Source organism: Falco cherrug, chromosome 10, assembly GCF_023634085.1.
Source record: "Falco cherrug isolate bFalChe1 chromosome 10, bFalChe1.pri, whole genome shotgun sequence".
NCBI lineage: Eukaryota > Metazoa > Chordata > Aves > Falconiformes > Falconidae > Falco > Falco cherrug.
The window spans coordinates 20,751,149-20,778,998 of NC_073706.1; the positions used below are offsets into that span (position 1 = coordinate 20,751,149).

General features: G+C 40.5%; 1 protein-coding gene and 1 long non-coding RNA gene across 5 annotated transcripts in view; one reads left to right on the forward strand and one right to left on the reverse strand.

The window, feature by feature from the left end:
- The window catches only part of ANO1 (anoctamin 1), an 82,371-nt gene that overhangs the window by 35,630 nt on the left and 18,891 nt on the right, over positions 1 to 27,850 (reverse strand). For all 3 annotated transcript variants that reach the window (XM_055722862.1, XM_055722861.1, XM_055722860.1), the window contains exons 2-6: positions 12,121 to 12,299; positions 8,129 to 8,455; positions 5,784 to 5,882; positions 4,066 to 4,217; positions 2,700 to 2,754 (exon numbers count right to left, since the gene is read on the reverse strand). In XM_055722862.1, the coding sequence (XP_055578837.1) occupies positions 2,700 to 2,754; positions 4,066 to 4,217; positions 5,784 to 5,882; positions 8,129 to 8,455; positions 12,121 to 12,299 (812 nt within the window). The remainder of the gene's footprint in view (positions 1 to 2,699; positions 2,755 to 4,065; positions 4,218 to 5,783; positions 5,883 to 8,128; positions 8,456 to 12,120; positions 12,300 to 27,850) is intronic.
- Positions 530 to 27,323, forward strand: LOC114017766 (uncharacterized). Of its 2 annotated transcripts, XR_003563009.2 has the most exons (3): positions 530 to 668; positions 24,780 to 24,989; positions 26,019 to 27,323. It is a non-coding gene; the product is annotated as an uncharacterized LOC114017766 (long non-coding RNA). The 2 variants fall into 2 exon arrangements; XR_003563008.2 differs by lacking the exon at positions 26,019 to 27,323 and having other exon boundaries at positions 24,780 to 25,519.

Sequence of the window (27,850 nt, forward strand, 5' to 3'; positions counted from 1 at the left end):
GTATTCAGGAAAGCAGGACTTAAAGATTTCCATCCCAATTGTCCATACAAGAGAGAAATGCTTAACTAAATAGCCAGCTACCAAGATAACTGATCAAGGGAAACAGGGTTACATTAACCACCCACATAACAGAAACGCTATTTTTGCTCATGTTAGACATTGATCAAAGATCAGAAGCCCTCTTCTACCCGGGCCAGGTGGTGTGCTGCACCACCTTTTCCCTTGCCTCTGATGGCGCAAGCTGGCTTCAATCCAAGGACCTCAGTAGAGCTTCAGGCTCTAATGTGTGCACAGCACGCAGCCATTTATCAGAAACTGGACTAACACAGGCTGACCTAAAAGTTTCTGAGCTTGCACGACCTTGGCGGCAAAACAGATGTATTTATTTTAGGTTATATTGCATTTATTGTCAAATAACCTTTGCACATCTGAGCATGCCACCCGAGTGGTTAGGCTTTCAGCCACTCCCGTGCAGCAGTGCTCTTAGGCAAGGCAAGCACTCAGCCAGCATGAGGCTGGCAGGGGAGCGGGCAGCAGAGGAAAACCTTGAGCAAAGGGACCTGCTGCCTGTTGTCTGGCCTGTCTGGGGAGTCAGGGACTGGTTTCCTGGAGATGCTCCCTAATCCACATGCTAACTTGACTGCTGCCCAGTTCCCGGAGGGAAGCAAGTGAGTGCATATGGGGCAAGTCCCACAGCTCGTCTGCCTGTTGTTGTTTTGTAACTCCAGTGAGTTAAAGGGCTGTCACAGAAAGATTCCCAGTTATATAATGTTTGGGGTTGGGTTATTTTTTTAATAACTAAAAGGTCTTCGGCTTAGTTTCTATCCATCAAAGACTCACAGGTAGTAGCTAGATTCTTACTCATTTTGCAGTAGGCAAAAGGGTCAATATTTGCACTATGGTTTAAAAATACGTATGAGAAAGGCAGGAGAGAACTTTAAGAAACAAGAATACAAAAATAAATGCATGCAGGATAAAATGACGCTGGGAAGCATTCAATACATCTTTTATAACTGGGTGATTTACAGAGATTTCAAATTAACATACTACCAGCATTATCGTTTTATGCCCAGTGTTCCTTGAGAGGCTTAAAACAACCCCATCCCTCCTCTTCCTCCCTGCCTCTGCTATGAGATACTTCTGCTTCAGTCCATTTTTCAGTCAGTCTTGCTCACCTTCTTGCCCTATGGTGCCATTTTGTCCTGCTACCTTTCTTAGCCTGTTGCCATGAATTTTAACTCTTCATTTGCTCCCTGAAGTTTCTGGGACTTACAAATTTTTTTTACCATATATCTAGACATATAAAAGAAAGTCTACAAACAAAAGTTATGGGGTTTTTTCAATCTCAAATGAAATGTTTTATTGCAAATAAGCCAATTATATGTTTGTATTTTTCTTTTCCATTTCTATGCCACTGCATCTGCCTTCCCCGGTCAAATTCACTTAGCCCTGATAAATTGTGCTCACATCAAACCAGTGCACTTCAAGCTACCTGGGAACTACATTATGGGGTCCACACACTGGAATTTCAAAGCAGGAAAGGGAAGTTAGATATCTTACACCCCTTATCACCGTAGCAATAAAAGGCATCTATAACTGCGATTAAGCTCTTTTGGAAACCACTTAGCATCCAAAAAGGCTAAAGTTAAATATAAGATAAAAGCATGTTCACAGTCACATTCCAATGCACCGATTAGCAAGAGTGGAATGGGGCGAAGAGTCCATGTTATACTTTGAAAAGTGTTGCAGCAAGTGCTGCTTAGCATGGTCCCTTCCAACTGCCCCGGATGTCATATGAGCTGGTCTTTCAATTCCCCCCTCAGTGGCTATAAAGGAGGCTACACCTTCTTCCCCACTCTTATGTTTTCTAAGTCACAAGAAAGCACTCAAATGCAGTTTGTGATATCGTATTCCTGTATTAGGTTTTATTTCTGTAAGGGAACTGCAGAAGTTTAATTAAGTGAGGAAAAGTCCCATGGTAGTGCTGAAGGAGTAGGGAAGCCCTCCAACACAAAAGTAGGAATGGCTCAGCCCAGTTCCAGTGCTGCGCAAGCTTACATCACACTCACTAGCATAACAGGGGTGAACAGATGCATAAACAATCAGAACAAGATGCAGTTTTCTGTCCTTGTTTCATTTGCTCCATGTAAATTTTAACGTTAAAGGCAAATCATTAAAAATGTTAAATAATGTTAAACAGAAATCATCAACCTCAACACTTTAAACACCATTCTAGAGAATCACTCCCCAAAACTATAAATAATCTTCCCTGTAAATTTCATTGGAATTTGTCTTGGGAGATTTCCCAGCATTTTACAAAAAGAGCAATGTATAGTTAGAAAAAGGTAAATGAGTCACAGGGGTGCACGTAGCTGGTAGCAGAACCAGCAGGAGAATCTAAGTCTATTCCTTTCTGCTGATATGCCTCCTAAGAAACTGTCCCAAATTAACTGTGAACTAGAAAGAAGATCCACATTATATTCCAAAAGGCAGCAACCTGTCAGCGTTCCTGTTCAGCACATAAACTAAAGCTGGAAATGCTGCATTTATAATTTCAGTAACTGATGTCACAGGTGATCCTTGGCATTTGGTTGAGAAAGGCAAACGTTAGACACGCAACGTACTAAAGCTGGCAAAGGGGCTGTTAAAACCATGACTAAGGCAACATCCACCATAAATTATTTACATACAGTACTTACTATAGTGCTTCTTGTTTTGCTGTCAAAGAAGGAATCTCTGTCAGACAAATCAAATCTGTTAAAAGATTAGAAGGAAGACCATTAGGTTAAGAAAAAAAGCCTGTAATTTCCTGCTCTTGTTGACCCCTTCAATATTTTCATTTCTCCTGGGGATCTCTCATAGCTAAGATTAAAGAATGGCTTGTAGAAATGTCATCAAAAAGAAAGTCCATCCCAACTCTCCTGTTTTAAAGAGGCCACTTACGTGTTTCACATGGTTTATATATTTATAGGCTTTTCTGCACAGAAGAGACCGTGGATGCGCATTTAAGTTGAATTCCTGATCACTGCTGGCCCTGAATTTCTCCTAATAATCTTTATGTTTTGTCTGTACCTAAAATCCCATGAGGCCACTCTTGCCTCCCTTGTTCAGCAAAGACACAGGTGGTCACACTGAAAAAAGCCACCACCGCAAGCAGCGTAAGGCACACCCACACCTAAGCTAAGGAGCATCTTCTGGGCCTTCTCTGAGCCATTGGGCTCCTTCACCGTAGGAACATCCTACATGCAATAAATATATAAATAAGTTTCCTGCAAGTCCAAAAACATGTCAAATGTCACATACATTGACTGGCCCCTCTAACACACACAACTCCACCAGTGTTCTGCATCCCTTGATTAAAAACTAAAAACCCTGCATGTACAGTGAAGAAATCCTGCCCCAAGACTGTTGCTCATTCCAGCTGGCACATATATAAACACAGTCTTCAAAGTTTCTCCTCTGGGATGCTGGCCAAGGAAGAGCAGCAGCAAAGCAATCCAGGGCAGTCGAAACTTTGGCTGGGCCCCACCTTATGATTTTTTTCCTACACCCACGTTTACAGCTCTTCTTACTGCTCTGAAATCGATGGCAAAGCTACCACTGACTTCATAACATTTCCAGAGATGAGGCATGGCTGGCAGTACATGGGTGAGCTACCCATACCAGATGAATGAAATTATTCTGAAATTTATCAACCCACATCTCTGGCTACAAGTTTTACTGAGCATTTTATTTTATGTGGAAAGTAGACTATTGTAAACTACATTATAAATTGTATTTGGTGGTCTAACAGTTGATGCTTATAGTTATACAGATATGTATTATAGGCCACAACAGCAGCTAAAACACACAGAGATTTCACAGAGGGGCTCTACAAAGCCTCATTCCTCAATAGTGAGTTAAAAAAAAAAAAAGTAAATTTACTGCAAAATGGAATTATTCTTTACAGTAATCCCTAAACAAAGTCTAGGTGTTCATTTTCCCTTTCACCTTTCGGTGCCTTGGCTGCTGTCAGAAAGGCTGGAACTTGTTGACACTGGACAACTACAGAAAGTTTTCACTTACAAGTGCTGCTTCTCTCTGGAGAAAGGATAGGAGAGGCGCTTCACTGTCTGAGGTTTGTGTTCTGCTACTTTTGGCTGGATGGGTTCTGTTATTTTTTGAATTACGGAATTAATCTTTTTCAGAAGACCATGGGTTTGATTGATCTGATACATCTGAGTAGGCAAAGAGAAAAACAGTAAAACTTTATTGCTTTTTGGTTATCCATAAGTGAGCATAAACTGTAAGGAATAAACCATCAATTAAGTAAATACATCACAAACAAGTATTGAGGAATATAGCTTACCTTCTTGAAAACATTCACAAAGACATAGATGGATGGGAAAGTCAAAGCAAGGCAAGCAGAGGAAGCCTACTGCTCTTCCTCTGAGCCAAAACACGGACCGTGTTTGATTCCAAATAATCAGACTGGGGTGTTCAGTGGAGATATACTCAGCACTGGCTCCTGAGACACTGGCTTCTCTGGCATTTACTCTTTTTCTTGGTGCAATAGGACAAAGAAATGAAGAAGCTACAGAGCCCCTGTGTAAAACAACAGAAGTGGTCTCCTCTCCCAGGGAGCTTTCCTGGGAATGCTGTGCAGGTTTCAGGAGTCTCTCCTCTTCCATATAAAGGAACCAAAATCTCTTAAAATGTCAATTGCAGTTCTTTAGCGCTAAATGCAGGAATTGTGTTAGCAGGTCACACAGGCTTCCCTCTCTGAGCCACAAAAACTACATGCAGATCCAGGGCAGGGTTCCCACTGCAGGGAGATGCTCAGCTGGAAATAAGGCTTTAGGGGTCTGAGAGTGTTCTTTGGCACATCGCTTCTTCTGGGCAATGCCTGCAGGCTTAGGTGGCCTCTTTCACATCCACAAAAAATACCCCACAAAATGCCCACTCTAACTTTTCTTCTGTGGCAAAGCAGCTTTAACTGCAGGATCACAACAGACTTGTTTATCTAACTGTGCTTCTGATTAAAATCAGCGGTGAGGCAATAATGGGAATTAATATGAAAGCCAAACCAAAAGTGTGGGTTTAGTGTTGTAATAAATGATGCTAGGCTTTGAGACTGTCTCTTGCTCCATTATAGACTTCCCTCTGCAGTCTCGGACATGCACTTAGTATGTGTTTAAATATTAATCCATCTCTAAGCTATGCTCACTGAACAGGTAGCTATCTATCACAGATGATTTAGAATTGATGAAAATATACTGTCATTTCTTTAATGATACTTCAAATATTCTGAAAGGTAATTTATTTTGTGGTACAGTAGTTCCAACTCCTGCAAACATGACTAACTATGTATAGGAATAGTCAGTAAACCCAGCAAGACTACTGCACACAAATTGTTACTTTTATGTTCATTTTTAGCAGTCTAGCATTTCAGTTAAGAAAAAAACTCCAAAACGCACACAGAAATTTCATCATCAATTGCAATGTTTTCTGTTAAAACACACAGAGAGGATGAAGCATTGCATGAAATCACTCTCATTGTGTACAGACAGCAGTAGCAGTCATTAATTCTTGATTTCCCTTCCTCCTTCCAGTTATTCTTTCTGCTGCCCCAAGCAAGCAAGTTTGTGACTCTCATTTTCTGTACAGATTGCTTAACTATTTTAAAAATGCTTGTGGGAAGAAAAGTCTGCATTTGTAAGGTGCTCAGAGATGAACATATGTTTAAACTATGCCTTCCAGAGAGAAAAAAAAAAAAAAACCAAACCAAAAATACCAGGACTCACCTTTTTTGTGGGCATCTTGAGCTTAAGAAATTCTGCCTCTCGACACAATACATTCCACGGTGCATGTATTTTTACAAATCCAATGCCATGGATTTTAGTCTTAAAAAAAGGCAAGAGAAAAGGTTACTGATGAGAGGAAATTAAATACTTTTCCCCTTGTGTTTCAAAAATATTTAAGGAACAAACATTCTATTACTGCCAACATGATAAATCTCATTTGTTTCAGACAGCTAGTTTCTTAACAACAGGACAATCACTGAACACCTTTCTGTGTTGAGCTGCTATAAAATGCGACTCAAAAATGCTATTGTCTTCCAGAATAATTACCACGAGGTTAGACAGATAAAAATCATTTGGGGAAAAAAAGCTAATGACCATGGACACAAATACAGACTAAACCAGTTAAATCTGAAGCACAGGCACCCAGCCAAATGGTATGATTTCTTGAGTGCACTGTAATTAATGGAGCTGAGAAAGTCCCTGATGCCTCCTAAGAGCTGCTCAGTATCTCAGGATCAGAACCACAGTAAGAAAGAAGCAGCTTCAGATACAGAAGTGAATATCTACATTAAAACACTTAGCATTTTAATTAGGAAAACTGGTAAGCAAAAATCAACAAAACAAAAGAAAAAACCCATAAAAGTTCGTGATAATATTAGCAGTATGCTTGCACCCTACTAGTTCTCTGAGCTCTGTTCTAGATGGCTGGACATGGGGGTTTGCTTCTGGCACTCCCACAGGAGTAATTATTTCAAAGCCACTGAACAAATGGTACCAAACCAGCAGGCAGTCAGTAAACAGAAGAGAAAGAAACTTTAACAAATCCTCCTAATCTTGCTGCTATATCAGCTCAGGCAGTTATTATAACTAGCTTTCACATAGCTATATTCCTCACTGGCTTTCTAGAAATCAGTTACTCAAAGGATCTCAATAGCTGCCAGCCTTCCCATAAGGCATGGCTTCCAAACCACCTTCGAATTGACTTTGCTGAAAAGAGTTTAACTGACTTAGGAAACATATGTTTAAGAAACCTGTGCTCTTTTTGCAATTAGTAAGGCCTCCAATGCAACCTCATGGCATGCTTTTCAAGTCCCAGCAACTGCAGGTTTTTCCCCCTGCACCGACAGGCTGGATATGGAACCTGATGTAAACCCCTGTGGCTTACTTTCATCTCTATACATTCCTGCTCTGGTTTGGTATCTTGTACTGAAACGACGAGGTTCTCTCTCTCTTACAGTGTCCTGGCTTGAACCCTGAGCATGATTTGAAATCATATTATGTGTCATAGGTGGGGACCTCCCATCTTGCAATGGATTTAAATATCTATGACTTGGCACAGACAAGCTTCCAGTTCACTGCAGCCACTTGCAAGCTTGATGGAAGGCAAGTCTTATTTTCACCAGAGGGACACAGTGAAAATTTTTTTTGCATTATACCATACAAAAACACATATTTTATTTATCTATCTATATAAAATTATGTACGTGCCTTTAATTTGTGAATAATAGGTGGCAGATTCATTTTTTTAACACTCTGATCACAGGTCTTGTTGAGATGTTTAATCTCAACTTTTAGATCCTGTAAATAAAACCAGCATAAATGTTTATCCTCTCTCACAGGAATTGCAGGCGTATTGGTTGGATCAGTTAATTGCAATGTCTTTCTTTGAAATTAATACGGCTGTGCCTATTTCCACTAATCACACACTGGCAGTACTTCACACACATCATTTTTTTATATAGTCTAATGGTCTTTTAATAGAATATACTGGTTTCAGGGTACAGGTGAAAGGCGTTACAAGCTGTACTGTTCCTGTCTAAGAATGGAAAGAGCAAACTGTAATACAGACCCACGCGCTCGAGCTAGAGCATGTACCAGAACCTCCTGAACAATCTTAATTCTCTTGAAGTCTATACTGAGGTATAAAAATGTCACTGTCTGTATCAGTTATATTTCATCAGAACTGGAATTACCAGTGGGTCCAAACCACAGCATACTGTAAACCCACCAAACTGGGATTAATGTTCAGAGCAATTTAAGTCTCACTTCTGGATACGGCAACACCATCAATAAGCTGTGTTGTAATAGTGGATGTGTCATGAGTCCTGGCCAAGAAAAGTAAGGAACTTCACCTCACAGGGCATTAACACCACCACAGCCCATGCCGGTGAAGTGAATTAAATCAGTGCGTGAGGATGGCACTGCCAGAACTAAAATAAAATTCTGGAAGAGCTGAGCTTGCATAACCTTGACCAGAGCCAGGCTCCCAGGAGCAGCTCAGCATCTCCCAGAATTCGACCATCAGTTATCTTCCTTATCTTTAACTCTTTGAAATGGCTTCTTACGTCCTCATCACGTTCCAGTTCCAGACCAGCCTCCACAAGGTTCCCTTCATACTCCTCCCTGCGAAACCTCTTGTCATCTTCATGGTAATCCACGTGAGGTTCACTTTCTCCCATTTCCAGGTGCACTCCCTTCCCAGGAAGTGGCTGGTCCTGCTTGGTGCTTCGGGCACTTGAATCATTATGATGAGCTCTCCTGGCGAGTGTCCTCCCTGCAGAGGACTTCTTGTAATGATAAACTAGGATGTAGTCTACTTTTCTCTTGCCATCTCTGAAGTAGAGTCCATATTTGCAGTCAGCATCTGGATTTTTGGATAGGGAATTTAATAACTGGAAGCAGGGAAGGGGGGTGCGGAGAGAAGGAGAGAGAAGAATAATGAGTACACATGCCAACACGGACACCAGACAGACCATATCCTTATAGCAAGGACTCCTTCTTGCCAGGAGTACACAATGACCTCTTCAAACAGCAAGCATACGGGTGGAGCATCCCCTTGCTACTGACTCAAAACAATTTTGCAAGTTAACACCTGCAATTTTACTGATAGCCAGCTGGGATTTTATTGGCCAGAAATAAATAGATAAAATGACTGGGATTTAATCTAATTACCAGCACACTAGTTTGTAAATCAGCTACTTGGTGGATTTGGTTTTCTCCTTTGGGGGTTAATCACCACTAAGATCATCTGTCCTTTTCCACCCAAGACATCTGCACTTCAATTCTGACAAGTAGATTAATATCATGTGGAAACATTTCTCACTTCTCTTATCTATCGTTGCAAGTTTATATCATCTGAGAAAGAGATCATCTTGGATACAGACTGAAGGGAGCCAGCTGGTCATGAAGTACAGCCAAAAATGCAGATGGACTGTAGCCAGGGAAGTGGGTTCACTGCTTATTGAGTTCCCACTTTTTTTCCCCACTTATAAAACCTGTGTCACTTTGCAATCTGATGGTGACAAAGGCTTTACTCCCATCTTGAATTAATGCTGTGTAAGTTGCAAGAAATGTAAGACTTAAAACACAATTCCATTTCCAGGCATTTATATGAAAACTGCACAGTGCAACTACAGAAACATAAAAAAGTACTAACAATTATTAATTTCTACTTCAATAGCACTTCTCATGCATAATTCACAATTCTACCCTTGGAGATGCACAGACTATTTAAAAAAAAAAAAAAAAAAAAAAAGAGAGAGAGAAAATTCACTAGTAACGTACATTTGTTTTTACAAAAAATACTCATGACAGGAGTGGCCTTTCAGGGACCAAGGACATTTTCTGGCTTTTAGTTTCACAGAAGAACATTAAGCCTCCATGTAGGGAAAAGGACTTCTGCTTCAATTGACCACAATTGGCCGTCAGCTGCAAATCATACCAGTCAAAAGTCCTTTGGGCTGTGTACACCTTCTGTTTATTTCATACTTAAACCCATGAATGTTAAGTTATTTGGAAAGAGTTGGTTCTAAGACAGTCCAATTTTTAAACCCCAGATGAAAAGAGCAATTTCTGAGCTTACTGTACAGTATATGACAGCCAATATAGCCAAAACTTCATTGAAACCCACCCAGTGTTACACAAATTTGCATATTACTTTTATCATTGCTTTGGGGAGGGCAGGTTCCAGCCACTTTAACTATAAATCAATGCCTTTAAGGGACAGTCTGTTCTTCCCTTTTTGCCGTGGGGAGATTTTTACTCACATAACAAATTGAAGCAGCAAACCCCATCCTCCTGGGTTTGGAGAGGAGGAAGTGTACCGAAGAAGTAATTAGACAAGCGTAATCGGATGAGTGCATAGCGATAACACACAGCAAGGAGGACTGGCACACAGCAAGAAGCCTGAGATGCCAGGCAGTATGTGGAACAGCTGTCTGCCGAGGTGGGGATGCCTGAACATTCATTGCTTTCCAAAGCCTGACTTGATCATGTCTGCCCAGGGCCAGCTTGGCTGCAGGTCTCCATCTCCTCAGTCCCTCGCAACTTTCTCCACGTGTGCCTTTGCTATCTGTTTCTCTCTCCTTTTCCTTCAGGTTTCCATCTCTCTTTTCCATTTAAGCTAACCCCTTTGCTCCAAATACATACTTATATAATAAAATAATATAGCATTTGCTGCCTTCATGGAGTTTGCTATTTGTCCTATTCCCTCTTTGCCCTGCTCCACATCTGTCTTATTTAGCCATGAAAATAACACACTCATCGGGGCACAGGCTGCTCATAGTTATGCCCTATCTAGATATTCCTACTTAGTTCTTAAGCAAAACTACAACATAGAAACCCACTAATAACTATTGATTGTGAAGCAAGAAGAAAGTAATGGCAGACACCTGTGAATTCAGAATATTTTTTTTTTTAAAGCAAGCTGACAGTCTGCTTGTGGCAGACAGCTTGTTATGCAAATTTCTATAGAAACAAAATGTTCTGAAATAGTAAATAACTGGATTTTCAGGATATAATGCCTCCTCAAAGTAAATAGCTGTTGTAAACAAGATAAAAGAACACTAGGATTTCTTTTAAGATAACTAATCATATTTCAGTTTTAAAGATATGTTGATCTTATTAATTAATTAAACATACATTTCTGAAAAACTGGGCTGAACTGACAGATGTTCAGCTACAGGCGGGGAGATAAAATAGGCGGAAGTCTCAGGCCCCAAAACTTCCTGCCTTCACTGGACTGACTTTACGAGGGACAGCAATTAGCTGGTCTGTTGTGGAGACTAATTAATAAAGAAAATGGGCATGACTGAAGATGGCTCTTGAAGATGACAGCAGTGAGTGCACCAGCTGTTTCTGACTGCTTGGGGAGCTCAGGAGAGATCAGTACATCCTGACCACCGCTCCTCTTCTCCTGGAGCATGCCTTGGGTGGAGAAAAGTGGCACTGAAAATCCCTAGTGTCTGTCTCTTTGAGCCACTGCCATCAGGAAGTGCATGAGAAACTGAATGAGAGCTTCTTCACGTTTCTTTGAACTTTCCTGTTGAAAAGCTGACCCTTGTGGGGCTCGCTGGTATTTTAGGAGAAGGTGCTGCACTGTGGATACTAAAGCCTCAATAAATTTCTTAATATATGACAATAGCTATATTTTACTTTGAAAAGGATATAGCAGAAAAACTCAAAGGAGCCTGTTGGTCCTGATTTAAATAAACAGATTATTTTAAGGACAGGGCATTAATGCTGAAAGGTACTTATAGGCCACATCCTTTCTCACAGTGCTGCCATGCTGAAATAAGAGAGCTGCATTGACTTAGCCCATGTGAAGCTCAAGTCCCTTCAGTTGCAAACAAGACAGAGAAAAGACATTTCAGTTTTACCACATCAGGAGAGATGTTCACACTCTGACAGAATCACTCCTCCATGCTCCATCCTAATTAAACCTAAGTACAACGATGGAGTATTGCTTTTTGTGGTACATCTTTCTCCAGTGAGATCTGATATATAGCCTGCTCCACCTCAATTCCTTTACCTGAATAAACTCCTTTTATGTGTTTATGACATAACCAACTCCTAATCCTGTTGGGTATTCATATTACCAACTTCCTTTAAAATCAGTGTTAAACAATTTAACCAAGGCACAATCAATGACACTGGAAATTCAACCTCTATTGTGTGCGACAGAATGTTAGTTTAATGTTACCTACATTAACAATAGCTTTTGCATGAAATTTTAGACATTTTTTTCCTGTTCTAGTCTACACATTGAAAGAGATTTAAATTTTGCCACAGCCTTATTGTCAAATTCCTTACTCTAAGAATAGCCAATCCCTTTTTATGCTACAGGTTAAACAAGGATCCCTTGCTTCCCTTCTTCACATAAAAGAAAAAACCTCACTGAATTAGCATGTACTGTGGCTCGTGGCAACCCTCCTCAGCACCTCTGAAAAAGGGAGGTAGAGGATTTCAGAGCATCCTGGGAATGGAAAGAATGAGACATAAGCTAAGCAGTAAAGTGCAGTACGCCAGTTATGAGACATCTGGCAAGTCCTTTACTCACTGTACTCTCATGCTGGTCATATCCTATATCCTCAATAGCTCGGATGTTGATAATGTGGATTCCCTTCTCCTCAGCAGGTAGACAGGAGTATTTCTTGTTCACCCTCATCACTGTCTCCTCTGGAGCCTCGTTGAGATCTTCTGGCAGAAAATCTACCCCATGAAACTCACTGTCTGCGTCTGAAAAGAAAAGGAACACTTTCATCAAGACACTTTAATCCCAACACTTGCTCCTCCCAGAGCCACCCAAAAGCTGGAACATATCCTGTTCCTGCCTTCTCCTGCCAATAAGCCCTTGTGCAGGGCTCCCACCCCTTCTCTGTGCCTCCCTTCTCAGCTTTCCCACAGCCCTCTTCAGCCCTACCTAGGCCTCCTCCTCCAGAGGAGTGCTCAGTTGACTGTTTCTGCACTGCTGTCACAGGATGTGTTTACTGTATGGTCTCATAGAATGATTACATTTCTTGGCAAGAGAAGGGAAAAAAAAGCGGGGGGGGGGGGGGGGGGAAGTCTGAGAATTAGCTGGTGAAAATAGCTGGCATGGTGTTTTCCCCCTTTCAGTAGGCATTTTCTCCTTCAACAAGCACTTGTTCATGCTGAAAAACTATGTAGTGGGTTTCTCCTCAAGTACCTATGTACTGCATCTGATTTACTGAACTGTTCTCATTGAAGCAGTCTTGAAATCTGAGGTTTCCTCTCTCTCAACCTGCCAGACATCTGTATTGTTTCCACTTATTATTTAAGTATAAAGATGGGCTAAAGGATTTAATGTAAAAATTTCACTGAAAACTAGAGCAACCAGATAACTGACAAAATGCAAACTAGTGTTTGCATATGTACATTTATGCAAGCAACAGAAGGAAAAGTTTTCCAATATTTTACTCATTTTGACATTGACGTAAAATATTGCAGTGCTATGCCCTTTTTTTAACCCACACAGGAGTAGGATTTGCTTGTCTAAAGAGTGAAGGTAAAGCAAGAATATTAGAATTTAGCCTTGAATGGATACTAAATTAACTCCCGCAAAAAAAATGAACAACAAAAACATGTAGAGGAGCACGCTTTAATAGCGGCTATATTACAAGACTCTGCTGCTGCAACTAGTTCAACACTGTCTCTGGAGCACATGACAGCAGAAAGTGTACAGAATTAGCCCATCAGGAAGAATACTTCCTGCTACCTACAGCTGCAACTAAGCTTATAATGAAGTGAGGATAAATACTGCATTTTAATTAGCTATGTTTTAACCTAAAAGCATGTTACTCCTTTTCACCAAACCACCAATCTGGATTTGGTTGAACTACAGGGATGATGTGGAAGGAAGAGACAGAGAAAACCTCATTCCCCAACAAGTGTGCAGGTGACGTGAAACTGAGGAGCATGGTTGATAAGCTGGAGGGTAAAGCTGCCACTTCAGTGGGCCTTGACAGTCTGGAAAAGTGGGCTGAGAGCAGCCTCATGAAGCTCAACAAAGTCAAATATAAAGTCCTGCACCGGGACAGATTGCTCTCAAGCACAAGCACAAACTGGGCATGGACCTAACAGAAAGTAGCTCTGCAGAAAAGAAGCTGAGGGTCCTGGTGGACAACTTCAAAGTAAGTGACCATCTTGAGTGGTAGAGGATAGCTGCATACTGGACTCCATTAGTAAGAAAGCAGGTCTAGGGAAGTTATTTTCTCCTGTATTTGACACTTGCCAGACCAGAACCAGAGTGCTGTGCCCAGTTTTGGCTCCCCAGCCCAAGAAGTACATTGACAAACTTCAGCAGGTCTAGTGGAGGACCATCAGGGTGGTCATAGGGCTCAAGTACACAAGGACAGGCTCAGATCTGTGCTTGCGCAGCCCAAAGAGAAAGCAATCAATGGGGTCCCATTCCTGCCTTCAACTACCTACTAGGCAGCTACAGATTTGGCAGAGAGATTCTTCTCATAAGTGCACAGCAAAAGGATGGGAGGCTACAGACACAAGTTGCAACAAAGAAATTTATGACCAGACATAAAAAGAATCTTAATTCTTTAACAACAAGGGTGATCACACGATGGGGAAAGGGTGCAGTGAAGCTACAAATCCCAATCCATCCCTGGTCAGAGCTCAACCGCACATGGCCCCAAGCGACCTGACCCAACTTTAATGTTGGGAGGGTACTACTTGAACCTGCAATCCAGGTCCCTCGTGGTGACACACAGGAGTTAGCATGGACAATCTGCAGCAGCAGAGGAGGAATGTGTGGCCAGAGCCTTGGCAGATTTCTTGAGCTTATCGGAGTAAGATAAACATTAGTATGAAAGTCAGGCTTCTCTGGATCTCGCAGACCCCATGAGTTTGTGGATCTTAATTTCAGTTCCCATATCTGGGAAATCTGCTACCCCAAGCCACTCTCTACAAGCTGTCTGTATGTCTAGGAACTACAGCACTTGTTTACAGCATCATCTTTGCATAAAATCTGGGTAGCAAGTATCTTTACATATTTCATGTGCACAGCATGCAACACCCACATCTCCACAGATCTGTGCTGCTGTTCTAGGCTTTTTCTTTAAAATTCTCAAATAGTTATCTCAGAAAAGATACCATACTTTTGATCTTGGGGCAGCATCCTCAAACTCGGTATACCACTTGACTATCAATTTGTAATTGTTAAAGAAGCTTTTTATGGGGTAATATAGAGATGCAGCCAAAAAATCAGCTGTCTCATGGGAGTGACTAGCACGTCTGTAACAATTCCCCATGCATGTACGCTCTCTTTTCCCAACATACACACACACACTCCCTGAACACAAGGGAACTGACACAAATGCAATCAGCTGCAAAATCCTACGTACTCAAGCTTTTATTCTATAGTTGTAAAATACTCATATAATAATACAACAACTTTTGGAATTCCATAAGCATAACAACCCAAGTTTTTATTTGGAAGAATGCCTGAAACAACTTTCTAGAAATAATACCTTAAGCTGCAGAAGTCCTCTCTCTTTTTTTTCCTGCTTTCACACATATACTAAATACAACCTAGTTACTTCAGCAGATCAGAGAGGATATTAAAGTGAAGCACCTTTCACTGACTAGGAATTTGAATATTCTGTATATCTCATAATAGACCTGTGAACTGAAAAGGGCTAGTTTAGAAATTACAGTTAGGATGGAATATGTTTAAAGCAAAAATCAGAAGCTTCATATAGTCCAAATGAGCTCCCTGTGCTCTGCAGCTGCACTTCCGAGCAGCATTTAAGTCCACAGTACAGAGCAAGGAGACCTGCTGAAATGACTCAGTACTATTGTGCAAGCCCAAACAATCACCCATCCGCAACCATATGTTTACATTTCTGTTTACACATCAGTAGCCTGGCAATATCGGAAAGAACAAATACTTCAGGTGAATGAAGTACAATGAATCATACAATTTTGGTTTATTATGACTACTGGAAAAGATGTGAAATGTGAGAGCTTTATTGATACAATCTTAATTACAACAAGTCTGATTTCTGTATTTAAAGATGATGTCAGGATTTATATTAAATGAAGCCATCCAAACCACTTTGGTAATTACAAACGCATGAGGATTATAACTAGTTCACTTATGCTGATTTGGCAGAGGTTGAAGCATTCTTTTGCCGAACACAGAATGTCTTTTTATAGGCAATGGAGTATTTTAAAGTCTTAAAAACATTAATCTCTGTTTTGTCTTAATCATATTAAACAAGGACAAAAATTTAATCTCAAATTTAAGTTCAGAATTATTTATGTTAAGGTAGTAGATGTAATATGAAGAGCACAAAGCACATTAATGTCCTAATTCAGCTAGAGTCACACCTTAATCTCTTTGTTGAAAGCTGAGTTTTGTGTAAATTGCTAGCTTTGCTGCCTTCTAACACTGACTAACTCACTCTTCCGTTTACTAACCAGAAAACACCATAACAAAGACTTGAAGAAGCACTCAACATATTTCCACATAACCAGTCAGCTGGTAGTGTTCAGAAAGCCATGGATTTTGAGACAGCAGAAGTTCCTATTCCCAGAACACAGTCTCAGACACACCCGATGCTTCGTTTACACCTTATTATATATTGCTTTGTCATTTCCCAGTATTTGCTATGAATTGCAGAACACCCTGCCAAGTATAGAATATATAATGACATACTTTAAAGTATTCCTTGCCTGTCATTCTGTAAGGCCGCAGAACGCTGAAAAGTATTTGAAACCAATTTCAATCCCATCCATGAACCAGGTTTGAGAAAACATTTGGTGAACGTCAATCATGTATAGAACTTCTACCTTCCTTAGCACAGATGCTGCCAGGTAATTCCCATATTTGCTGTTAATAACCCTGTAATTTTTGTAGTTGGTATGAAAGAACAGGCTTTTAGGCAGCACTTATGCCTAGGGACTACTCCATAGGGTACATGACCATACACGTATCTTAAAAGCTGACCCTTTTTTGTTACAAGTGAACTAACATGGGAAAGCAAGAAAAAGAAGACGTACATGTTTGCAGCAGCTCTCAAGCTACCTTTCTGCTCTCTGTGGGCTTTCCCAGAGATCTTGGGATGTTGTGGATTACACTGAGCCACCAGCTGCAAATTCAGAGCATGGAGACACTACAATGACCTAGTGAACTGCAGTAAAGTTAGAGGTATGTTAGCCCATTCTGAAATTTCTAAGATGCATCAGGTACAATGAGCTCTGTGCCACTTCCAGTACAAAATAAGCAAATGCTATATTAATCTGAAGTAGATAAACTTAGATGAATCACAGAAATGAGAACATGAAGACAGAAACCGGTGAATGAAAAGATCAGCAGAGACAGTGCATTACAACAGTAAGGAGGGTCTGTGCATGTCACGTGTCTTTGACCAGTTACTTCTCCCCCTGAATCTCCAATGAGTCTCCTGCTCCAGACAATATGGGAAATAAGATTAAATTAATAAAAAAACTCCTCCAATTTGCAAACATCTGTTCCTTTGTTCAAACTTCAGTTGCAGCTGTAGAAGTCCTCAAACTCTTGCAAAAATTAACAATAAGTTTTCCACCACAGAAATTTGGCACATTACGCTGTAACCTTTATTCTGTTAGACAATGCTCTTCCATTGGACTTTGGTGACCAGGTGACCCAAAACTGAAAATCTCCTCTAGAAACGGGTTTATTTTCTGCACTACTAGCCTCAGACTTGATCCACCATGTTATTAATATTATAGTCATAATCACATACAGCCACTGAATTCTCAGGCAAAAAGTATTTTTTTCATTAAAATAAATGAAAAATTGCATTCACACAATGCAGTTTTTACAGAAGCATCCTGAGCTCGTTCTAAAATGAGCATCATCAAGTAAGTATGAGTATATATAAACAAACGAACAACTATTTCACTTTTCAGCCCAAAACCAGTAACTTTGCTGAAGCTGGCTTCTCTTATCTCCCCTTGTTTTCTTTTTTAGGGAGTATGTTTAAGAAAGTGGCTAGAACAAAAAAGTCATAAAGACATCTAAGTTAGCTGTCCCAGTCGTTCGCAACAACGAAGAAGCAGGAGAGTTACAAGACCATGTGATTCAAGAATTTTACATCTCCACATTCTTATATTTTTGCCTTATATAAATTGTGATAGAATTCAGGACGAAAAATTAAGAATCAGACAGGGTAAGTTCCTGGAGTGAATTGTTTTAAAGGAGCCATAACACCAGTTCTTCACAAAAGCTTCTGAAATACTAGTGTATGGGGGTTAGATTCCATAAACTGAAGACATTTGTTCCATATGAATTAACAAATAAAAGTGCTGTGCAAAGGTCCCAGAACTGGTAATGACCTACTGCAATAGGGAGGAAGCGTATTAAGGAAGTCATGCACACACACAAATATATATATGTTAGAATACACATATAAATATAGGTTGTATATATTGTTCATACTATTTCTGCAGAAGAAATGCTAATGTATGCAATATGTCAGATATTTTTTGGATTTGGGTTCTGTTTAAAAAAACCTTTGATGGATACTGAGAGAAAAACGCTTTAGCATGTTTTTGCTTACTGTATATTGCCCCCTAGCAGCAGAATCCTCCTTCAGCACAGTCTTACCCATTTTTTCCTGTATCTTCTAGGTTCAAAGCTACAGGTTAATCCTTCGGCTTAGGAGAGAGAAAAAAATAATTCTCACAAGTGACTTCCTATCACTTCCTCCTCTTTCTTTGTTTTAGTTTTTTGGTTTGGTTGGTTTTTTTCCCCCCCTCGTGATACATAAAAAGGTTGTCAGATTTGGAGCCCAAAATCCCCACTTCGTCCCTGGGAAAAATAAGGCAAGGCAAATGTCAAGGAAGCCTCATTATGCCACTCCACCAGTGCATCTCATTCCTGACCTATGGGTCATTCCTCCTGTCCCATGAAGCTCTGCTGTGGGAATGCCAGCGAGGATACCCGCCACTGGCAAAGAGGGGAGTTCTTTTTTGGGACACTGACACCTGTTTACGAGGCACTGGCCTGAGACCAACACCCCGGTCAGGAACCACAGTGCTCTTCAAGGAGCAGTCGTACATGTCCTGAACTTTTGTTCTGTTCAAAATCCAGAAGTTAAGCACTGATTAGATCCACATTTGTGACCATTTGATTTAAATTTTCCCTCGCCTCTGCAGCTGTGAGCAGCCAGATGTTGCCTCTAGCTGCACTACTTCCGGAGATGCAGGAGGTTGCACTAATACCATTGACTGGCCTGGCAGGCAATGGTTTGCTGCAAAAGGCAACCAACCTACCCTTGGGCAAGACTAATGCTTTCAGGGACATTGACACCTCTCCACCCGCCTGCAGAGAGGTGCTTCCCTGTCCCTTTCATCTTCTGTAGCACCACGCTCTGTAGGGCACCCTGGAACTCACTTATCTCCTTTGCTTTTGCATTTTTCTTAAAACTTGGCTGTAGCCTAGATCTGTACAGGGTATTACCTTAATGAAGCAAACAGCAGGTCACGATCCAGTCCATTAAAAAAAGAAAAAGATTGAACAATGAAACAAAACTTGGATTCCAAGGACAGTTTCCTTTACAGAATAGAAATACTTCAAAAGCAGGACAATCTTAATCTAGCTGATGCTGACAACTTTGTTAGCACTTCATACTACACTGAATCGCAGAGCCCATTCAGACACTGTGTGTCCAATATTTGGGAGACTGAAAAACCAACTCCTGTCACGCAGGTGGAGAAAATCTCCTAGCAGGAATATTTGAAACATCAGCTTGCTTAGCTATATTTCTCAGTACTGACTTATCAACGGTGGGTCTCTAGAGTGGGGCTGTAGCTTTCCTGGAAGGCTGTCTACAGCTTTAAAGTTATTGATTTATTATCAGCAACATGTTAAAAGAAGCTTAGAAGAACACACAACTATGACATCATTTCTATTTCTGCCCTTCTATTTTTGTTTTTAAAGATTAATTTACCCTGTTTTCAGTATGTTCCTAGGCTTGAACACATCTAACCTGACACAAGCCTTGTGAAACTAAAAATGAAGAGCAGAATCACCTAAAAACTGTAATGTTGGGAAAATGAACATTTTGATTAAAATGGCATTTTCAATAACACATGAAGAACATGCAAATATAAATTCTACCGTAACAAGACCTGTGCTGCCTGTTTATTTAGACCCTGGGAAACCCCATATTTTATAAAAACACACAAAGCCTCCCTCACCCCCCAAGAAATTGCACTTTTTTCCCCCCGCAAGTACCAACAAGTACTTAATGGTCTATTAAGTAAATCTATTCCCAGATATATTTCTAAAAAACTTAAACTAAGCACTCTTCTTCCACAGACTCTGGAAAAATATTTCAGATTTGCTTCTGTGGCTATTCCACAAAAAGCAGCATTAAAGCCATGCTCAAGTCCACTGCAGATTGTTCTTTGCAATCTGTAACTACAGTGTTAACAAATTATTTCTGTCATTTGATAGTACTTCATAGCAAAATAGACAAAATGAGTGAAATTCTGCTCCTAGTTATACATTGCTACACATACAGAAACATATTTTGCATTTTATATTTGTTTTAATGACAGCAGAAGCGCTGGTGTGATTCTGAAACATATCCTCTTGAGTTTCTGTTGATTCCAAAACATATACTGATGACTTTCTTGAATGCACTTTGCAATGTCATATCCTGAGTTATACGTATTGTGAGAACAAGGGGATGGACTGGATATGGAAGATCCACTGAATTCATGCCCTATGAATGCTGTTGGTTGTCAAGCCCATTACTTTTGTTTGTATGTTCCAAGGAAAGGCAATTTTTACCAGTGGGAGCAGTAAGATCAAAGGAAAGAAATACTAAAAAAGAGATTATGGGGAGATAATTTATATGTATTGGGACAACGTATACCTAAACTCTTACAGCAGCCTTTAAAGATATCTAAATACATTTAAAATATTAAGTATATTTTCCTTTACCAGGCTATTACAAAGAGCTCCTTATACCAACCATGCAAAAGTAAGGATTCAAAGATTATCAGTTTTCCTGGTAAAGTATGAGTCATAGATGGCAACCTGGGGCTGAGGCCATAGCATGTACTGACTGGCAAGGCTGCTCTGATCCAAGAGGTTTCCCATTTAAAGTCCTGATCTTGAAACATTTGCCCTCATGTTTAAATTTCCATGCAATGAAGTCTCACAGGCATTCAGACTGCACAGACTTAGGCACGGATGTCTTAGAAGGTTTTGCTAACCTGACAAAGATGGTTGTGACTATAATCACCATGTTCAGTAACTGCAGCTCTTCTACATTTGCGCTGAAAGAGCCAGTCACTCTGGGTGGAGTTGGGCTTTGTATGGCACAGCTCCACCTCATATATGTTCTTTGGGTGTGCCGAAGCAGCTGGAGCTGGTTTGATAGTGGGGTGGTGGTAGGCAGCATCCACCCAAGGTCCCAGTGCAACCTCTAGCTCTGTGCTATTTGAGGAAATAAAAGCAAAATCCTGCACTAAGCCAAAGCTTGATTCTGGCAGGTTTTCTTCATACCCCTGCAGTTTTAACTTGGATGCAAAGCAACACCGCTCTATGACAATAAACCACTTTCATTGGCAACTGAAACAATCTCTCTCTCTCCCTGAGCAAATGAATGCAAATCGATGAAGGGAAAAGGCTCTATTACCTCTTGTCTATCCATGACAACACCATTCCCTGTGTTCCCCAGTCTTAATGAACTAAAGTTGAAACACACCAGAGGCAGAAGACCTATGAAGTGACTATGCAACCAGGCAGTCGTCTCCTTTTTTTTAAGAAAGCTGAGATCTGACTGACACAAAGAGGCTGATGCTCCAAGAAGGTGCCACGTGCTGGCCAGCTAGCTTGCCCTGTGCCAGAGGATGCAGAAACACATGCTATAGAAAAATAAGATACTCCTGCTTAGGATTCCTGGTAGTCCCATCTCGGGTGGCAAAATTCTTGGAGCAGAAAAGTAAGCTGTCAGCAAAGCCACCTTCCCTTCCATGCCGACAAGAGGAAGGATTGGGCCAGTGCCTTGGTAAGGCATTTTGAGACCCCCAGATGAAAGGCACACTTGAAATGTTTGAGCAGAGATAGGCATTCTTTGTAGTTTGGCCCTCGGCAGGGAAGCTGATAATAACAGCAGCGCTGAGCCCAGGCTCACCAAGTCTCTTCCTTAATAAGCTTTTGACAAACTTCAGTTTCTACTACATCTTCATATCAAAGGAACAGTCAAGACCCAGTCTAAGTGTAAACTGCTGCCCTGTGGGTTTTGCAACCACAAACAGACTTACTAAAATGCCTGGATTATCCAAAGACACACCAGTCAATCCACATTTACTACCAAAGACCAAAGGAGAGGAAATTGCCATGAAATTGCCATCAACCATAAAATGAAAAGAAGCAGAGCATGAAGGACTCTGTGGGTGCTGCATGTGGTCAGAGGCAACTGGGCCAAAATCTCTATCCAGATTTCCAGGTTTCATTCCTAACTTGCTCTTGTTTGTTCTGTGGCAGTACTTTTCCAAAAGGAGCTCAGAATCCCTACCAAAGCTATGGTCTTTAAAGAAGCATATTTCCACATGAAGGCAGTCATGTCCACAGCCAGCATGTAGGCACTTAACACCACTACCCACCTCCAAAAAACCCCCACCAAATCTAGTGACTTTATATAATGAAAACCTAAGAGACGTATTTTGAAAGATCATTGTGTTCAACCTCTGCATGAACAAGAATGTCTTGGCAAAATCAATGAGAAGCCCTCCAAAACAAGGACAATTTTCTAATCATTAAGACAATCACGTATGGCACATGCACTAATGGAACCAGAAATAATAAAAGGCAATTATAGTCCAGTATTTTATCTCAGAAAGTTTGAGGTAATAGCAAAAGGGAGAGCCCTTTCTGTCTTGTTCATTACTCTTTAAGAAATTGTCCCCAGAAAAGAGACTGACAATTACAAGCATCACCAGGTGAGCATTAGTCTTCCTATGACATACTCTCAACACTCTCTCTTTAGTACTAGGCATAAATTCTCCTCCTTTGAGGAAGCAACTCTGAGCACCATGAACATATGACCACCAAAAAAACCCCTAAAAATTATATAGTTTCAAACAGTATGTCTCTCTTTTAGCCAAATATTCTGTTAATTCCCAAATTGTAGCTGTTTCATTACAGTTTGTCCAGCAAGTGAATGGTATTGGTTCGTCCTGGACTGTACAATGCAAGGCTCCACCAAAAAAATGTTTTAGCTTTTTTTATATATATAAAAAAAGTCTGAGTCTTAAGCAAAATAGAACTATGAAGCAGACCAAAATGCATCACACTCATGTGTTCAGTGATGGTCTGCCTGAAGATACTCTGGGTAAGAAAGGAAATGGCAACTCCTGCCAAGAACAAGCATTTGACATCAATGCAGACAGATAGAAAGAGAGAAAACAATATTTGTTTTCATATTTCCTGAGAAAGATATTGAAGATGTTGTAACCTTGTTATTTATAGAGGGCCAAGGTTTCATCCTAGAATTTAGGAGAGGAATTTATTTTCCTCTAAAGAGTGATTAAGTTTATAAGCTTAAGACAAGGTTTTATTGTGTTTTTCTGTTTTGGTTAGCGGAATAGTATTTCACTTGCTGCCTTTTTTTTGTTTGTTTTTTTTTTTTAAAGGAAAACGTTCTATTCATTTATCTAGTAAATGTTTATCAGTTCAGTGAAAAAAAAAAACCCTAAACAATGGAATAAAATGGAATTAAACTTTAATATATTGCTTATCTTCAAGCATTGAAATGTTTAGAAAAAACAATACTCTGCATGAAAAATTATTGTTTTACAAAAATATTTAGAAAAGTAATTTCTTTGGATACTTTCCTTTAGTATATCTGTTATTCCATAAACTTTTTTGAAATATTGTAAACTGCTATTTTCAAACTTTATCACTTTTTAATAACATACTCTACGTTGGTTAGTTCAACCAGTTTACAAGACACATGATACATTTTTGCCGGCAAGGTTTCTAGTCCCATGAATAGTCTCTATATTACTCCAGGTTTTTAAAAATATTCAAGCTCTTTAGAAATTACCTTGAAGTGATTGCTTTTAAACTTGCAATAAATTTATTGCTGATTAAGGGAAAGAAAAATTCTTCCCCCTGACAACAGTGATGATGTCAATACCGGTATTTAAAGGGATACAGGGCAACTAGTTAAATATAAGCAAAGGTGGTGCAATTCTGACCAATTTCAAATCTAATGGAGATAGCTCACTAGTCATGTCCTTGAACCATTTGCTTTACTAACCTTTTAGATGTCTGGAACCCATAGCTGTTGCTATTCTTTATTGTGACTGGCTATGTATTGCAGTGGTTACAGTGGAACAGGTGTCATAACCCTGCATCAGCTATTGCACAATGCATGAATTTGAGAGACTTAAGATATTTAAAATATCTGAGCCAGTTGCAGCGGTTGAAAAAAATTCATGGGGGTGTAAACTTTTAAACCTGTCACTCCCCAGCACAACTGAAGATCAAGGCACCCTTATACTACATGCTTGGTAAAGGCGTACGGAGAGGCAGGCACCTCACCTGGCTCAAAGGCACCAGGGCATTGCCCACAGCCAGCCGCCGAGCGAACGCACACACATTGCCCTGCTTGCCTCCTTCGCATAATAAAAACAAGACAACCTTCCAAGTGATGTACATTTGCTTCTTGCCAATATAGGAGCCATGGAAGAGCAGCTTGGGATAAAATGTGCATGCAATTGATTTCCCTGGCTTTATAGCCTGTAAGAGACCATATACTGGGGTGGGGGGTGTGAATTGGTGGGGGACTTGGTTAGGGAAAGCTATGTCAGACCTCCTCCCAGAGGAGTGGTTTCCATCCAAGCAGCTCCTCCAGCAGCACTGAAGAGAGCAAGTGGAGTACAGGTGTTTTGTACTCCACCAATACACACACAAAGGATGTTAGTGCCCCCAGACAGTGGATAGTGACTGTACTTCTTTTAATAACCCCACGTACTGACATGAAGAAACATCTGAATGTTTTAACACATGTAATGTTTCTGAATCTATTTTCTTTATCTAATTTTAACACGAGCATGATTTTTGTTTATATAAAACTAAGACTTCTTTCTTGATAACTTTCATCTCTAACTATATTCCTTCAGGAAGCACTTATAATTCAGATCAACAGTTTGTATTCCTTATTCCTTCCCTACCTGCAGGCTGGTTCTTGCCTGTCACCGAAGATACGCAGCACAGCAAATGCCCCACCACAGCACAGCTCCAGACAAAGAAGTTCAACAAGATGCTTCAAGGAAACTTCAGAGAACACAGAAATTCTTCTTGATTAATGTCCTGCAATAGTACATCACAAAGTTGTATTTGGAAGGCTGGATGTCCTAATGGTACTGAAAATTGGAGCAAGTATAAATGTAGGTATGACTTGAACCAGCCCAAAGCTTTTGGAGTGCCTATTCTTACAGGAGAAAATATTTACAGACCAAGTGCAAGCTGTCACCTCTGAACATAATGTTCCAGTGGGAAAAAAAAAATGCCTCGTCACAGCTACTCTAGCCTGTGTAACAATTCCTGCAGCATCCTATTGGGATCTCCCTGGACAAGAAAATATCAAGTGCTTTCTCTGCTAATCTTTCCACTTGTTAATCAGCCCCCAGGCTCTTAGAAGAGCCTCAGCCTGTGACCTTTTAAACAAGATTTAAGAAGTCAAGCACCAAAATCAGCCAATTGTAGAAGAATCTGTATCTCAAATGCTATTTTTCATAGTAAAACAATTACTTGCTGGTTTGACAGAATGGGACACATCTTCCTTTTCAGCACTTGTATCCTGTTTGGCTTCTTCTCTTAACACCTATTTATTTGGGAAATTTATGGTGCAATTCCCAGAGGCTGGGATGGCATATCTGTTACCCACTTCAATAAACAATCTGGAGTACTGTTTAAATATGGAAATGCTTAGTAGCGTCACAACCAAAGTGACCAGCTGTGCTGCTGCTATGCCTTAGGAAAAAAAGAGGGGGCAAAGGGATCTTCTTGTGCAGACAGTCGTTTGTCTTTCATTAATCCACCAAGATCACTGGGGTGCACCACACAGCTGTAAGATTTACAAATTGCAAAATATTGATTCAGTTGAGCAGATAAAAATTTCCACCCAGCAATGACCTTTTAAAACTCTGCCCTTCTGAACGCAGCCTTGTTGCTTCATCACCAGGAACCAAACAAGGTACACTGGTTGCATCCTCATGGGTCGTAGTCCTCATGGGTGCAATGGCTGGTAGTTTAAGCTGGGATGCCAAGCTTCTGCAATCCTGAAATGAGTCAATACTTCCACTACTGGCACGAGATCCATTCTGCCCTTCAGCTGGCATCTTCCTCTTCTAGTCTGGGAAAGGATACTTACTGGTTTTATCATTTACTGACAGTTCTGTCTTCCTACTTTGTAGGTACCAAAGACAAGGTTGTTTTTGCTCAAATCCCAGTGACAATTAATTTCTCAAACTTTTCAGACTATGTGAAATAACAGCCACATACAATGTGGTAAGCCACACCTGACCAAACATTTCTTCAGTTTTCTAAATCTGATCTCCTACCTAAACTCCTGGAAGAAATACCTCCTCTCAGAAACCAGACTTGCTGTCCACAATAATGACTGTGTGATTCCCTTTACCAAAAGAGGTGAAGGTGATCATCTGGGGATCTTCTGAGTCTTTATACTACTGCCTCATGGCCCTCACCTCCAAAAAAAACAGCTGAGATTTTTCTTGCTCAATCTCTAGACAAACTCACCTGGTACATCAGCTCCTCTCTCACATGTCAGTTAAAGGACAACCTTGTAAACCTCTTCTTCCTTCTAAATCACGCAAAAATTTGTTTTACTATAGGTAACTCCAAGTTGCTGGATTGCCTGACCCCCCTCATGATGGTGTAAGAAATGGCTAATAAAACACTCCTCTGCTCCCACAACCACCTGCATCTTGTTCTTGGGAGACACTTCCTGCTGAGAACGTCTAGTCACTACTGGTAGGAGAGGTGGTCTCACAGCAGAACATCAGGAAAACCCTGTCAAACTCACTTGCAGCTAACACCTTACCATCAAACTGCATGCCCACTGCCTGTCCACCCTTTGCCCAAATGCAATGGGACTTCTTGATTTCAAGGAACACCCATAAAAATATCTTTCCTATGACTGTAATTCCTTTACAAGCCCATCAGGGCTCTCAGTACAGGGGAACGTGGTTTCTGCTCAAACACAGGCTGTTCCTAATCTTCTCCAGAGGTATCACATGGTAGCTATGTCTAGCATTGCAGGATACCACAGGACTCCTTCCTTATGTGACAGCTGATCACAGTACAACTAACCCGCTGTGAGACATAGCTAAGAAAAAGGCAAATGACAAGTTAGGGTGTATCAAGCCAGGTACTTCCAGTAAAGATGAAGAGCAACAGCAGTGTTTCTCTGAGATATTGCCTGCAGTACTCATCTCCCCCGGTTTCAGGAACATGAATTCAAATTTAAACAGATGCAAAATGAGTGAGGGGATGGTGGCAATGACAGAGGAAGAAGATTGTATTTCTAGAAGACAATAAAAGAACTAGAAAACTACCCCTTCATTACCCTCTTCCCTGGGTAGTCAAGAAGCCAGAGGGCAATAAAGAACAAATGAAGTGCATGTGGGACTCCATTAACATTTAAAACACTCAAAGACCATCACTAGAAATCAGGCTCCAGATCAGAGGCATGAGGTTTACATCAGAGCAATGGAGGCAAAACCAAAAATAAATAAATAAATAAAATAAAACTATTTTTGTAATGGTACTTGAGAAATTTATGAATGGGATTCTGTGATGTGGTTGCCCGAAATAGCAAAGATTTGGACATGATGACCCAGGAGTTCCTGAAAGCAGCTGGCACAGAGGCCATGTGTGCACAGAGGGTTTCCCACTATTTCCTTTCCCCTCCTGTAAGAGGGACTTTTCCCTCTGAGTTACAAACAAATTTCAGCATTAACACAGGGCACCTCAGAACAGGACAAGGATAATGAATATTGCCCCACAAACAACAATTCTACCTAGAAACCCAAACAGAAGTTTGCAAACCCCATTGGCCAAATGCCTCTCTTCCACTACCTTTCTTCAAAGACATATTTTCTTGGATTTATCCTCATTTTCATTGCTCTCCTCTCAGCTTCAGGCTATATGATACACACTTGTAAAAAGATTCAAAACTGGATGAAGTACTCCAGGTCAGGCTTTTCCAGCCCTGAGAAGTCATCTG